Source organism: Aphelocoma coerulescens, chromosome 19 (assembly GCF_041296385.1).
Source record: "Aphelocoma coerulescens isolate FSJ_1873_10779 chromosome 19, UR_Acoe_1.0, whole genome shotgun sequence".
NCBI classification, from domain to species: Eukaryota; Metazoa; Chordata; class Aves; order Passeriformes; family Corvidae; genus Aphelocoma; species Aphelocoma coerulescens.
Genome location: NC_091032.1, coordinates 9,103,439 through 9,118,134, shown reverse-complemented (window position 1 = coordinate 9,118,134; position 14,696 = coordinate 9,103,439). Strand labels below are relative to the sequence as shown.

Genomic DNA, 14,696 nt, shown 5'->3' with positions numbered 1-14,696 from the left:
TGTTACATGTGCTTTTGAGAGTAATTTGAATAAAGTAATTTGAATAAATTCAGCTTTATTTCAGGCAATTGTCTTTACTCCACCACATTTAAAAGCAAATTATAGATGTTTTATTTGTGCTGAAGCTGATTATGATTTGCTAAATATGTTGTTGTCTGCACTTGGGCAAGTTCTGCACAGCCATAGATAATACAGTAAAAACAGAGTCTGTAAGGAAGGAAATCAGATCAGTGCTTCAGAAATCAGTTCCAGACAGAGAGATTTTTACCTTATTTACCAGTTCTATTACCCAAATTTCATGATAACCTGTAAGTTTTGCCTCCATCCTCCAGGAAAACAGAAAAGTTAACAGCCGTGCCAAGCTTAATTATATTTTGCAAACACTGAAGCTGAAAATATTGGTATTTTTATTTTAACTCTTCAGTTCAATGTGGAACGTTTATATTTGCAATATCTAGGTATTTCTTACTGGTATTTGGAAGAAGCTGGTAAAGGAGCAAAGTGAATTACTTGTAATTTGAACATTACAGAGATCAAGGGTTTAATACAGATGTCAGGGGTAGAACTTAGGGAATTGCTTTTTACCTCCTTCTTCATACAATAAACGATGCTGGGTTGTAAATGGGACAGGAAATGGATGTTTTAGCCTAGACCAGCTGCTCATCTCTGCAGAAATGTTACCAAAAGGCCCGAAAATAACCAACCTCCTCATTTTTATTTCTTTCTCTACATTTATTATTTTTTTAAGGCCCAAATCTGTTGCCTACTTTAATATCTTTTGTCTACAAAATGTGGCTGGTGTGGGACAGGATTTTTGATACTGGAAAATGGAGGTTATTTCTGAGTGCTTGGAGTCAGCGTTGTAGCTGACACATGCATTCTGTTTATTTGGAGTGGTTTAGGGTCATAAAATTGGGATTTTTCAGGATTTCTAGAAGTATGAAGCACAAGGATGAATATTCTTTTTAGGTTAACTTGAGTTACTGATTGGACTGGGTTTGACACAGCAAATGAAAGTGTTTTACCCAAAAGCTGCCAGTTCCTGCAGACACTGAGGGAGAGAAGGAAGTTGAATTGTGTATCAAGGCAGAACTAATAAATCACAGTTTTTGCTTTCCGTGGTTTATTTCCAATAAAAACAGTGTGATCAAGTTTTTAGATGGAAATAATGTATTTTGTGATTGTTGCCTACAAAAGTGCTTTTTCATTAATAAGATTTTTGTCACCAAGTCTTAGATGTCCCCAACACTGCAGTTTTCAGCCAACAAATGTGTGACCCAATTCAGCTTGGCCCTTTTCTTTTCATGCCTAGGGAAACATTTTGTAATCACCTGTAGTTATTCCCATTCAAAGCAACTTTCTGGATGTCAAAAATATTGATCATTGCACCCATTAATCTTGATTTTTGGTAAGCTTTTTGTACAGGATCTGGACAGCAGCTGTGGTTTATAACTTAAATTTTAGATGGTTGGGGACAGTTCTAGTGAAGGCTTTAAAATCATATTCATTTTGCTGTCTCTCACATCATTTTATCCCCAGCTAATCTGTTCATTCAGCCCATGAAGTTTCTTTCTGCTGCCCCTGCAGAGGGAGGAAGGGCCAGATCCTCTGGGCTCCCCAAGAAGGGTGTGGTTTGGGCAAGAGGCCTCGAGGATGCAATGTGGGAACAAGTGGAACATGAAAACCTGTAGAGATGTCATTTTCACAATTTATAGATGAAATAAAGTGTGAAGAAATCAGCCCTAAGTTTTAGATATGATCAGTAGTTGTGGAGCCTTGGTGTTCGAGCTTTGAGTTCGGTGTTGGAGGACGCCAGGACATCTTCATGATTGTCTGGAGTTCCACTTCCCATGGGAGCCTCGAGTTGTGCAGACCAATGCAGTGAATAATTCTGGAAGCTGGGCTGAGCTTCTGAGGCCACCAAAGCAGGGAATTGTGCTGGGATTCCAATCCCTGTGGTGTCCCGTGGTCACTGCAGAGCCTGACCTTGACGTGGCCTCCTGGGCTCCAGACAGGATTTCCAGGAGCATCCATACAAACCTCTCCATCCCTTGTGCCTGGTTTGGGAGGCAAGTTAAGTGTAGAAGTTTTCATGTCTATTCAGAGGTTGTTTAAATCATTCCTTCCTGGTTTTGGAAGGTTTGTGCCTCGTTTCCCCAGCAGGCTGCACTGCCAAGAACTATATGTACAACAAACCCTGTGGGCAGCCAGGAAAGATGAGAATTATCCCCTCTTTGATTTTTTTAGAGCTTCTGCTTCAATTGCCAATTTGTTAAGGCAAATAAGTAGCCTTAGAGCCTCTGAAAAGGACATTTTGTTACAAAAGCTGCCTGGTAGTCCTCTCCTGGGTCAGCTTTTCCCAATAAAAGCTTTTCTCTACTCAAATGCAGCATGGAGAGGTTTTCCAGCTGTAGGACTCGATCCTGGCTTCTCACCCATCTAGAGGGAGTGAAAGACACCCTATTCTTCAATACAAGCCCTTAAAACAAACTGAAAATACAATAATTAAAACACTTCTGTAGCAGTAGCTACATCCACACAGTTTGGGAGTAGGACCAGCTGTTAAATCAATGGGACAGGGCAGGTACGTTCCAATTTTAGTGTCAAAGAGGAAAGTTTTCAAATAAGATTCTCAATTAGTAAACAGCTAAAAAATGGTGCTGGTTTACAAATATCTGGGGACTTTTTTCTTTTAAATGTGGTAAATAAATGATCTGCTTTCCAGAAGTGTTCCTCATTCCAGCTTGGCAGCTGAGAGCTGTGAAGTGCAAGACATTGAAAATTTAAAATAATTACGCTTCCTTGGCTACAAAAGAGATTTTCCACCCATTAATAACGAGAAAATTAATGTTGGGCCAGCAGTAAAACAGAGTAAACTGTGTCCCCCTTGGGATGCCTGACTGCACCTTTAACAGACCTGAAATTGCTCTGATTATTTTAATGTTCTATATTGAAACGTGATGGTGGCCTTGAGTTAATAGTTAAAGAGGGTGAAATTGGAACATCTCTGCACAAGTTTTTTCTCCATTGATAGAGAAAGTGGGCAGGAAAACACTCACAGAGAGTAAAACAAGCTGTAATTATTTAATGACAGAATAGTTCTTTAGTTTTTCTGTTCATTTTCTTCTGGTTTCAACTTGAATTATTGCCTTGGGAGACAAATACATTAAAATTAAGGCAGTTTAATGAGTTGCAGTTATAAATGTTGTGTCCCTGTGTCCCATGTCACCAGGAGGGGAGGAATCCTTGATGATTGATGGCTTGATCAAGTGTTGCATTTTGGGTTGGTTGTGAAGGAAGACCTGTAGCCATGGATTATTTTAGGAGTTATAAGAGTCATAGGGAGTTATTTATTCATAAAATAATATTTTATTTTGCTTCACTTTCTTTTGACTTCTTGGGATTTTTAAAATATTTATATTAAATCTTTACGTACTTGTGTTTATTTTGTGGTGAATTTTGCTAAAATCAGAATTTCATTATTTAGTTAAGGTTTTCTGAGACCCAGTTTTGTAACTGTAGCACATGGTCCACTTGGAGTATCCAGGGGCCGAGCAGCTCTGATGTTTGGCTGGATTTTCACTTGCCTGGGAGAGGAGTTAAGTGAGTATAAATAAAGCTGCTGTTCCTGGGTCGGGTCAGACACTTCAGAAAACCATGGGCCTTATAAACTTTGTCACACAAGATATGAATGCAACTGCTCAGCCCAGGGAGCTGCAGTGGGACAGGAATCCTGTCCCAGTGAGCCTGTGGAAGGTGGGAATGCCAGGAAAAATCCATATGTGAACCAGGAGTGGCTCTGAGTCGCTGTGGTGCCCCTGAGCGCTCTGAGCCTCTAATTTGGGAACCTCCAAAGCTCAGTACCAGCCTTGTGTGGCATCCAAGTTCAGATTTCAAAACTGAAGTGTGAGAAGTTCATATTTTGAATCACTTTTTGGACAGACAGTGAGTTGGTGCAGTGACTGGACTGGTCTGTCTGTGGCCAGCCATGGAAATGAAAGAGTTGCATTCCTGAATTCAGTCTATCCATGGATACACGTTTCCTCCCTGCAGATGGGTGCCTGATTCCCAGCACTCGTGCCCTTGGTGTTTTGGAAATAAATCCAACATAGCTGGAAGGTGTTGAGTCCTTCAGTGAGTACTGGCAGGGTGACACAGTGTGGGGAGATGGAAACCCTTCTGTCCCTCGGAAAATTGAAGGGAGGCTCCTGGTGAAACTCCAAAGCTGTGCGGACCTCATTTATATGCATGCAATCAACAGCTCTGCAATTAGGGAGGTGTTATAAATAGGATGTGGTGGGGCTGCTCAGCTTTCCCAGCACTCTCTAATTTGCCCACGGGGCTGCCAGGAGCTCGGTGCCCGGAGAACTCTGTGTCCCATCAGCAGCTCCAGTCCCACCCTGCAGGCCAAGCCTCATCAGTCAGAGGCGGCCGGGAGCGAGGGGAGGAAGCTCCCAGATAAACACAGCGCAGCCTCAGCTCCTGATGGCTCCCGGCTTCCGCTTCCAGGCCCTATAATTAGAAGCCCTTCTTTTCCTTGTATTCCCAGTTGACGCAAATGCTTTTTGTGGCTTGGCACCTCGTTTAGGGCGTGGGCTTAGTTTATGGCCAGGCCAGAGTCTGGTTTAGTCTTCTGATACTGCATAAATAGCTCTTAACCCACAGTCTGCATCTGTACTGGTTTTTCCTTTTATGCATATATTCCTCGTGTTTTTATTTCTATCCTGAAAGAAGCTGATTGTTTCCCAAACAGAATGCAGGAAAAGTAGGAAGCTGTAAATTAGGGCAGGTAAAACAAAGCTTTGCTGATTTTTTTTTTTTCCCCATCTAGGATATCTGTTTCTTTTAAGCTGGATTTTAATAATCTCTGTGGATTTAAAACAACCACACAGTAAAACAGTCATTAATTTAATCTGGCTGCACCCTCGCACTGTGGATAAGCAAAATCAGAATTTTTGCAGTGAGATATACACTAAATAAAGTCTGGTTTACACATAAATTTCCACTGGGCCCTGTGTATGCAAGACTTCCAATGGATTTCAGCTATTATCTGTTAAACAGGGATTAATGCCAGTTTGAAAAATAAGCAGGAAATCCTCAAGAATTATTCACTTTTCATCTCTGATTATTCATCCATAAAGTCCCTCATAAGAGAAAACATTTGGACTGAACTTAGCAGAGTTTTAACCTGTATTTCCGTCTAAACAACTTTGGGAAAACTGTCACAAGGCCTCTTAAGAAGCTTGAGTTGAAGTTTCCTGCACGTGAAAGTGAAAGTGAGGTAGGACCAGGATTCCAGTTCGTACTCCTCCACTGGGATTAGGTATTCTTGCTGGGGTGCTGCAGAGAGATGGAGAAAGAAACGAAATGGCTGAGCTGTGATAATGGGAAACTGGGATTCTTCAGTGTGAAGTAATGAGAGCTGAAAAATCCCACCACAAACCCCAGCCCAGTGTTCTGAAACACGGGTGATTTATTGTGTGAATAACAGGAGTGAGGAAGAGATTTCAAATGCTGATTTATAAATACATGTTCTTTCCCATCTGTGGTGTTGTGCTTGGGACCTCTGTGTTGATACAAGTCCTGCCAGAATATATCTGTACTTCAAGTGCAAATGTGGGTGTGAAAGGTCCTTCTTTAACTTACTGAAAAAGAGTCTCTAATACAAGTGAAGGGCCTGTTTTCCTTGGGCTTTCGTCTAATAAATGCATTTATTCCAAACAGTACAGCCAGCAGGAGTTAAGATCAGACACAAACTGCCAAATCAGATACCACCCATCTTTCTATTTTTAAGTCAATTCCTTTCCAGCCACAAATGTATTATCTTTCACCTCGGTACTCCTTCAAGTTAGCAAAAACAGAGAAAAAAAAGCCCCAAACCAAAACCAGAAAACCCAAAGGCAGAGCACACATGGAACCAGGAGCTGGGAGCATCATCTGGAACTGCTCAGCGCCGCAGGTAGACGAGTGAATGTCACGGCTGCGGCTCTTGGGATCTGAGGTGTCACCGAGGGAACAAACAGGGACCACCGTGGGCTCTGGGGGCTTGTGTGCCACAGGTTGTGGTGTTTGTGGCCAGGGTGAGCCCTGCTCAGCCTACAGACAGGGCTTAGGGTTGGGAAGAAGCCTGTGAGGAGCAGGGTGGGATGATACCCTCCTTGTGCTGCCCGCAGACACCTGCGGCTCTGGCCAGCGCTGGAAAGCAGATCCCGCTGAGCTGAGCACCATGGATTGCATGGACAACGCAGGATGGTGATCCCGGTGTTTTCACTGGCTCGGGATTATCACACAGCTTTTTATCTCCAGTTCCAGACAGATTTTTGGAGCATTTAGAGGGTTTTTTACGATCTTCCGTGCTCCTTGTGCTGGGATCCACACAAAGACCGCTCTGCTGGGATCTCTGGGTGCACTCAGCCGTGGGTCTGTATTTATAAAAGACTTCTCAAGCCTTGGGGGAAGAAAAAATATCTGCTTGCAGAGCCTGTCTGCTCAGTGTCGAGAGAAGTCTTATGGATCCATCTCCTCCAGCTTCTCCTTTTCCAAAGGTCCTTTCCATTGGGAATAAGAGCACAAAAGGACCCAAAGTACCCTCCACTTCCATATAAAGCTGTCAAATGCATGAGGAGAGAATTTATCTTCTCTGTGGGAACAGAGAAGATAAATTCTTACTGGGTTGAATTAGATCTTTTGGAATATCCTTGCTCCAGTAACAGCAGCAGCCTAATTCCAGCACACAAACCCCTCTTTGCTTCCAGCTTTCTCTGCTGGAAATGCTATATATTATTGAGGACCGCACACTTCACTAGAAGGGAAGTGTAGTTTGTGATGTTGCAGAACAGAATTAATGCAAATTGTGTGCATAATCCCACACGAAAGGCTTGGCTGCCTTGCACCAGAGCAACTTGAGCTGTATTTCCTATCAACACAGTCACTACAAATCAAGGAAATTGCCAGTTAAGCCAACATTAACATCCAGACCAACCTCAGCTCACATGCCTTACCGCCCAAACATAATACCCCAATGCTCTCCCGGGTTTCTCAGCTCCATAACAAACTCCCTTTCATTTCTAACACTTGGGGCCGGAGGAACAGCCAGGAACAGTAAAAGTGTGTCTGCTGGAGGGAATCTTGCTGAGCTCAGATGTGAGATGGTGCGTTTGTGTGAGCTGCAGGAAATGCCTGGGTGCAGCGTGGGTGGCCTTGCTGGGCCCAGGCCCTGCCAGCCTCAGTGGTCAAGCTGAGGGGAAGCTTGTAGGCAGTCTTGTCTCCGAGTGCAATTTGGATTTCTCTGGTTTTGTACCTTGCTGCTGGTGGGCCTCATCGTCTTGGAAGCGCTGTTTGCCTTCACAGGATCCCTCTTTCAGGAGATTTAAGAGAAGCTGAGGTGTGCCCTGTTGGTGCCAAACAGGGTGCCACGTTGCCCTGGGTGGGGAGTCAGGATGTTGGGCCCACAAGGTCAAGCCTTTGGCCACTGAAATTTTTCTGTCTGGGCCTAAAGGACCCAATCTCTTGGATTCCAGGATTGCCAAGGAGGGAGAACACTCAGGATACCGATCTAGTGATGTAGTGGTGGTCCAGTAGAAAAGCTAATTACACTTAATCTGTACTCTGCTGCTTGGTACACTTTCTCCAGGTTAATTCTAAATTTTTCCAAGTGTCATAAGGTAGGACTTCGGTGGTAACTTGTGAGAGGTTTCGAACGTGTCCTGGAGCAGCAGAGGGAAAGACAATTCCTGGTGCCACCTGTGAGTTAACTGAGACAGCAAACACTCATTTATGGCAGAAATAAGATAACCATTTATTCTGTGAATAAGTGTCCTGTAAAACATGGGAACTGAGTTCTCTTCCTGCAGAATAAAAGATTTCAGTTGTGCTTTATGTGGAGGATTGTTGCAACAGACCTGTGTGGGAATTCCTGGTTTTTCTTTAATACATGGGTACCTTGAAAATTATTCAGAATGTCACTGTTAAACTGCTAAAATTGCTTTGTACGTGATGTTAACTAAATGTCAGATGTTTGGGTGATAACTTATTAAATTTCATTAATAGCAGAAAAATAAATCTGTAGTTTGTAACTGTAGTCCTAAGTTCTGCCATGATGCTGTATTTTCCTCATATGTACAAAAATACTTGATTTTTGGTATAAATTGGTATAAATTTATGGCAAATTGACTTCAAATACGTTTGTAAATGTTTAAAAACTGGGTTATGGGCTGACACATTGTGGGATAAAAAAGCAAATAGCAAATATAAGTTACTGTGGTTCTGCTGATCTTCTAATTGAATCATTTCAGTACCTCCACCAGTGACCTGTTTTCAATGAAGTTGGTACCTCATTTAATGTTTCATTTGAAAGCTCTCAGCTCTGATTTGCTGACTTTCACCAATAAATCAGACAGTTTCTTTCATGATGTTTCTTCAGGATTGGTTTGGTATGGGCTGTTTTGGCTGGATTTCGATAATCTCTTCTTCCAAAAATTGTTACTGTGGAGACATCAATCTTTTTTTAGACTGGCTCTTGCCCAGGGAAGAGCATTTTGGGGTTTCACTATAACATTCATCACTTCAATGCTTCATATTGGTTACACAGTTCTAAAATTTAGTTGGAATATTCAGATTTTTCAGATGTTTTTATAGATTTGTGTTGTAATGTTATCTTAATAATATAGTAATACTTAAGTAGTAGTGAATATGATACTTAAGTACTGTGAATATGATTTCAGTTGAAGTTCTGATTCATTTTTATGAGGTGAATCCCTTTCAATTCAGTAATTTTCTGTGTTTTCTTGTTTCCAAACCCCAAATGTAAGCCACATTCAGTGTTTTTTAAATAGACATTTTAAGCCTCTTCTTTTGCAGTGATTAATCTCTTGTGCTTTTGTGTTTCTTTTCTCTTTTTCTTTTTTTTTTTTTTTTTTTTACCAGGGATGTTGCTGGTCACCACTGACACGTTAGGCCATGATTTCCATGTTTTTCAAATCCTGACACATCCTTGGTCATCATCACAAAGTGCCGTCCATCATTTGTACACACTTCACAGGGGAGAGACTGAAGCCAAAGTAAGTTAAACTCTTTGCTGAATAATAATCCCCAGACACCTTATACATTCTGTGTATGTTGGCACTTTAATGTTTGTTTCAGCACACAAAGAGCCTTTCTTGTGCTCCAGCCACAGAAGGGATAAGAGCAGAGCGTTTAACCTGGACAATAATAAATTCTTGCCCTTTGCAATGAGGTGCTGTCAGATTTATTCAGATCTGGCACTGCCTCCAAAGAGCCCTGATTATTGGCTGTGTTTGCACTTAACCTTTTCTCATGTAACATGTTCAACATTTGTCTCGTGCCTGTGAAGGAACTGTCAGCGTTTGCTTGACTCTGATGGTAAAAGCCACAGACAGACAATTAAAGAGTTGAAAGGAAGAGTTAATGAAAAGGCTGTGATTAACTTTTCTTACCAAGGTGGGGGAACCTGCAGAGACTTCCCAGTTTAACTTCCCAGTTGAAAAATCCCCCTCAGAGATGGAAAACTAAGGATATTATCCAAGGGTGGAAGAGTCTGCAATTGTATTTTAAACAATGCTCAGTAAAGTGATTTGCTGGTGGAGGGGCAAAGCGAGCTGGCTCTCGGTGCCATGGCTGTGGCAGCAGCACGTTCTGCTCCAGTCCTTGGCGGCGACGCTTTTGGGCACCAGCAGAGCCTCACCTTTGGAGCACTGAGTAACTGCTGAGGAACCTGCTTTAAATACAGGAATAAAAATGTCACCACAGGGTAAGAAATGAGTATTGCACTTGCTGATGCAATTACACACAGAAAGCACAGACTTGTGACAGCCTGGCAGACGTAAAGCACTGTGACAGGGAGAGCCTGGGGCTCTGTGATTAGGACCCTGGCACTGGGAGCTCGGGTGGTTCTGGTACCCTGATTGCAGTTCCTTCAAACCTTTTCTTTTTTCCCTATGAGTTGAGCAGTTTCCTTTTAAGTTTCTTGCCATATCTTTGTAACAAGTAGAATGTGAAAGCTTTATTGAACGTAGCAGTGGCTGATAAAGTTTTGATCTGGGTGAATTTGCTTTACTGATATTTTAAATACTCTAAAGCTTTCCTGCTACCGTTCTGGAGAAGTGTAATTGCTGTTACAGACAATGGTTTACTATAAGAAGGAATAACCAATCTGGAAAGTGAGAGGAAATTAGAAAAAACTGTTCATTTGGGATAATATATATAGTACTAACAAGTAATTTTTATAAATACTACAAAGAGCAATGAGATCTGTGTGTATACACATACTCTGCCATCTGCTTGGGCATGTTCTATAATGTGTTTAATGTTTTAGAGTTATTTTTGTTTTCCCTTCATACAAAGACTCAATATTGAAGCCCAAAGCACAGGACTTCAGTCATGAGGAACAAAGATGTTCTTCTGGTTTTTACAGCTGATAAATTTGTTTTCAAGGCACACATTGGAAACCAAACAGAACATGTTTTAGAGAAGAAACCCTCATTGATACATGGTTTTTTGGGATATAGTATTAGCATCTCTGTGAAAGCATTGCATTAAAATTCTCAGAATCAACATAGTAAAATTTTTTCCTAGTTTGCCACACAGTTTTCATTTGGGATGTGAACAGTATAGCTTTTGGAATGGCATAAAATGGAGAAAATTCTAACCAGTCTGAGGTGTGTTGGTGGATTTCACAACTCCCTGGATAATTAAACAATATTGCTTTGGTACCTGTGATTCTCAACACACATCATTTGAAATTTTTATTTAGTAAGATGGATTGTTTTACTTTTTTCTTTTGGAATAACAGCACTTGTAGCTGTTCAGTGAGAGGAGAGTTTGCTGGTGCTGCTCTTTTGTTGTGTGAATTTCACGTATGAGGAGCATTAGACAAGAATTTTGGAGACTGTTCAATGTAAAACTCTCAGTGCAGCCCACACTGGGAGCCTCTGTACCTCCTTTCTGGTTAGAACAGTATTTATACATTTATACCAGCCCTTTTTCCTTTTTTTTTCTTTTTCCCCCTGGTTTAAAACTAACTGTGAATCAAGGCAAATGGTCTTAAAGGTCACCTTCTGTACTGGAGCTATAAAAAGTTCTAATTTGTGTTGATGGACATGAGTGATTATCAGTGTCAGAATTTGTTTAGCTAGTACCCATTATAAATTGTTTAAACATCATCATTATGGCTCATTATATGTGGGATTTTAATGTCCATGCTGAAATCAGCTTTTGTATGTGAGATTTTGGCTGACAGAGCTTCACCCCACATTTCCCAAAATCTCCTCTTTGTGATTCGGATGAAGATGGGGGGGAATGGAAGGTGGACTGCTGCCTCAGAAGGGAATTGTGAAGACAACGACCATGGAAGAATGTGAAGTGCTCAGATAATTCACTGAGTCCCAAGGTCACAACGTTCAAAGTCTCTTTCCCACAAACACAGACTGAAGTCCCTGTTTCGGTTATATCAGATTAAGATCTTTAGCTTTTAAGTGCCACTGTTACTTTAGATTTTATATTTTTTTCCCTTGAGAGGACAAAGAGCAGCACTGAGTAACACCAGGAAGGTCGATTGCAAGTACTGGTTGTGTTTAACTGAGCCAGAGAGAGAACTGAACCTCTCAGAGAATCTGTGCTTGCACAGTTCAGCTCTGAAGAGGAGAAATGTGCACATGTATGTGCTGCACATTTTGGTTAAGGATACATTTTCTTGTCCTCCAGCTCTTGCATTGTGAAGCAACATTTAATGCACTCATATTTTTACCCAAGAGCATTCTGGAAGGTTTTTAATGAAGGCATAGCATGTTCTGAACTGAGGAAGCCCATTTACTTGCAGATGAAAGTTAGCCCATCACCTGATGATCCTTTCTCTTTGATCTGAAATTGTAAACAGCAAAAACAAAATCCCTGAAAACAGCATTATCTCAGCCTAGGACAAATAAACGTAACGATAGCATCAGCGGGCTGCTGGCCAGCTCCTCTGTAATCCTTTACTCTGTCAGACTTTTGTTATTCCCACTCCCAAACTGCAGCTAGAACTGACTTCAGTCGGAGAGGGTAAACAGAGGGAATGATAAACCCGCTCCAGCCTGGCTGCCGCGGAACGCGCGCGATTTGCCGCTTCTCCAGGGAACGCGCGAGTGTTCCGGTGACGTGACTCCGTCTGTTCAGCGTTGTGTCACGTCCCCTGCCCAGGTAGCGAAGCGTTGGAACAACTTCCAAACATTGGATGTGAACCTCCATGGCCACGAGGAATTCCTTCCTGTCTTTTGACATGCTCATAGTTGCATTTATTGAAACAGTTTCTGGGAGAGAAACTTTGCTATTTCTAGGGAAGAAGCTGGGGATGGGCTTGGAATAATAAAGATTGGTTTGGGGAAGTTGATCAGCCTCGGATGAGAGCTGACAAGAAGAAGCGGCTGCAATTAGAAGTAGTTTGGCTGCCTTGAGGAGACAGAGCCCTGAGCAGCGGTGTTTGCAGGCTCAGTTATTAGTAGAGAGCTCTGCTCTGGTTAAAGGCCCCACGTGAATTTCTCACTGTGCCCACATTCTGCTCTTGCTTTTACACAAAACTGAGATCAGTGTTGAGGACTTGGGGAGACAGAGTTGGGTCTGTGTGTGTCTGATAAATCATATCGTGTAGACCATGATTTTATTATTTTTTCATTTATGTTTGTTGCTACATCATTTCCTTAATTTTCTCAACCAAAAAAATTCACATACAGACTGATTTTCTAATTTATTTTGACCCTTACCTCCTCAGGACTGCTGCTCCTTCTCATTGTTTAATGATACTGGTTTTTTCTTTCTGCCATCTCCCTGCACAGCATAATTAAATAGTTGAGTCCTGTGCTTCAAATCAGGGTGTTTTTTCTCTGTGACACTGCACAGTGATCATGAACAGGTCATGTTCCTGTTGCAGCAGTGCTGGTCCTACTCTCAGTGTTTAATTAAATGCAGTGAAATGCACAAGAATATACAGATTGCACCTGGTGTAACTCCACACAGCTGACACAGGGGTGGTAAGAAGAAAAAAAGAGTGCTAGGAAGATCAAAATGTGGTTTATTTCTTGATGTTATTATTAAAGTACAAGGTTCAGCATTGTGAGGTCGGTTTTCTAGCTGCTACCTGATTTACCTGGACACAGTTCTGTGCCATGTGCTCTGTACTGACCCTGTTTGAGCAGGGAGGTTGGACCAGATGAGCCTCTGTGGCCCCTCCCAACCCAACCCATTCTGTGATTCTGTAGTATGAGAAATGATTTTTTGATCTGTACAGTCTTGAAAGCTGATCCTCAGTAGAGCTGTTGACATGTGACGTGTCCTTGGAGGACTCTGTGTGTTAAATTACCCGACTGTGTCACTTGGGGCAGGCTCTGAGCAGTAGCTGCATTGCTGGAGGATTTTACATCATAGTGTTAGAAACACAGGGAAATAGAAAAGTGGAAGTTAGAGAGAAGCCTAGAAGAGTAATTGGACGAAGACAGGAGAGGACAGGAAACATGCTGACCTTTTGGAGCAAGTCCAGAGGAGGCCACAGTGTTTAGAGGGCTGGAGCCCCTCTCATATGAGGAAAGGCTGAGAGAATTGGGATTGTTCAGCCTGGAAAAGAGGAGGCTTTGGAATGGTGTACTTGTGGCCTTCCAGTACCTGAAGGGAGCCTGCAAGAAAGATGGAGAGAGTCTAGGACTGAAAAGAATTTGAAAATATCTTAAGGGTTCCCAAATTAAACAAAATCAGGTCTGTAATTCCCTGTACTGGTCCAGACAGAAGAGGATAGATAAAATTTTAAAATACAGATGTGAGTATTAAATGTGACATTGACCTTGAGCTATAAACTTTGCATCGTGAGAGATCTGGTGTACTTTGTCCTTTATTAACATATATCTGTAAACACTATGGGGTCTTGATTGATCTTTGGTATCTAAACATTACATCACAATTAACAACAAATCCAGAAATATATTATAAATACATGAAATATTAGTACATTAACCTAAAGAACAGCAATAAATTGCAACGCTTAGCATAAACTTGAAAACCACTAATGGGCCACTGTGCAGTTTGTTTATACTCTGAGCAGTCAAGAACTCGGCGTAATGTACAGGAACGTGGTGGGGAACAGCACGGCCCAGGGCATAATTTATAGGGGTTTATTCATGGACACAGCTGATTTTTGGAAGTAGTTTCTGAGACTGCTGTGATTAGCATTGTCCTTTCAGCCTGGTCCATGCCTTCTTCCAGTTCTCCTGGAGAGTTCTGGGCTCCTTTGTGTTGCACAGATGGATTTGTGCTGGTTGGATGTGAGTGTGTTTAATTGATGCCCTTGGAATTGGAAGTATTCTCTGAATCACCTCCTTGAACTTTCTGTGGTTCTGCTGCTCCTCATGTATCTGAAAGACAAACGAGGCTGTGTTAGAGACCAGTGAGCAATAGGTGAATCACGGGTAACAGCAGCTTCCAAAATACTCTTTGTCACTGCTGAGTAGGGTTTCATAGCTCTGTTCCTATAAATCTTAATTCATTGCACACTCGTCTGTCAAAACTTTTTTCTTTGTTATTACTGAGCATTAAAACCCTTCTGCCTGTGTGGTTTCAGCCGTGTTTGAGGCAGTCATGGCCACGATGCCCACTCTGACTGCAGCGAGTGTTTGTGAGCGCTGTTTTAAAGAGAGCATTTGGGATTATGGAGTTCC

The 14,696-nt window shown here is 41.9% G+C and overlaps 1 protein-coding gene across 24 annotated transcripts in view; it reads left to right on the top strand.

The window, feature by feature from the left end:
• BCAS3 (BCAS3 microtubule associated cell migration factor) overlaps positions 1-14,696 on the top strand; it is a 299,613-nt gene that overhangs the window by 65,109 nt on the left and 219,808 nt on the right. For all 24 annotated transcript variants that reach the window (XM_069033155.1, XM_069033159.1, XM_069033158.1 and 21 more), the window contains one exon: positions 8,926-9,059. In XM_069033155.1, coding sequence (XP_068889256.1) covers positions 8,926-9,059 — 134 coding nt within the window. The remainder of the gene's footprint in view (positions 1-8,925; positions 9,060-14,696) is intronic.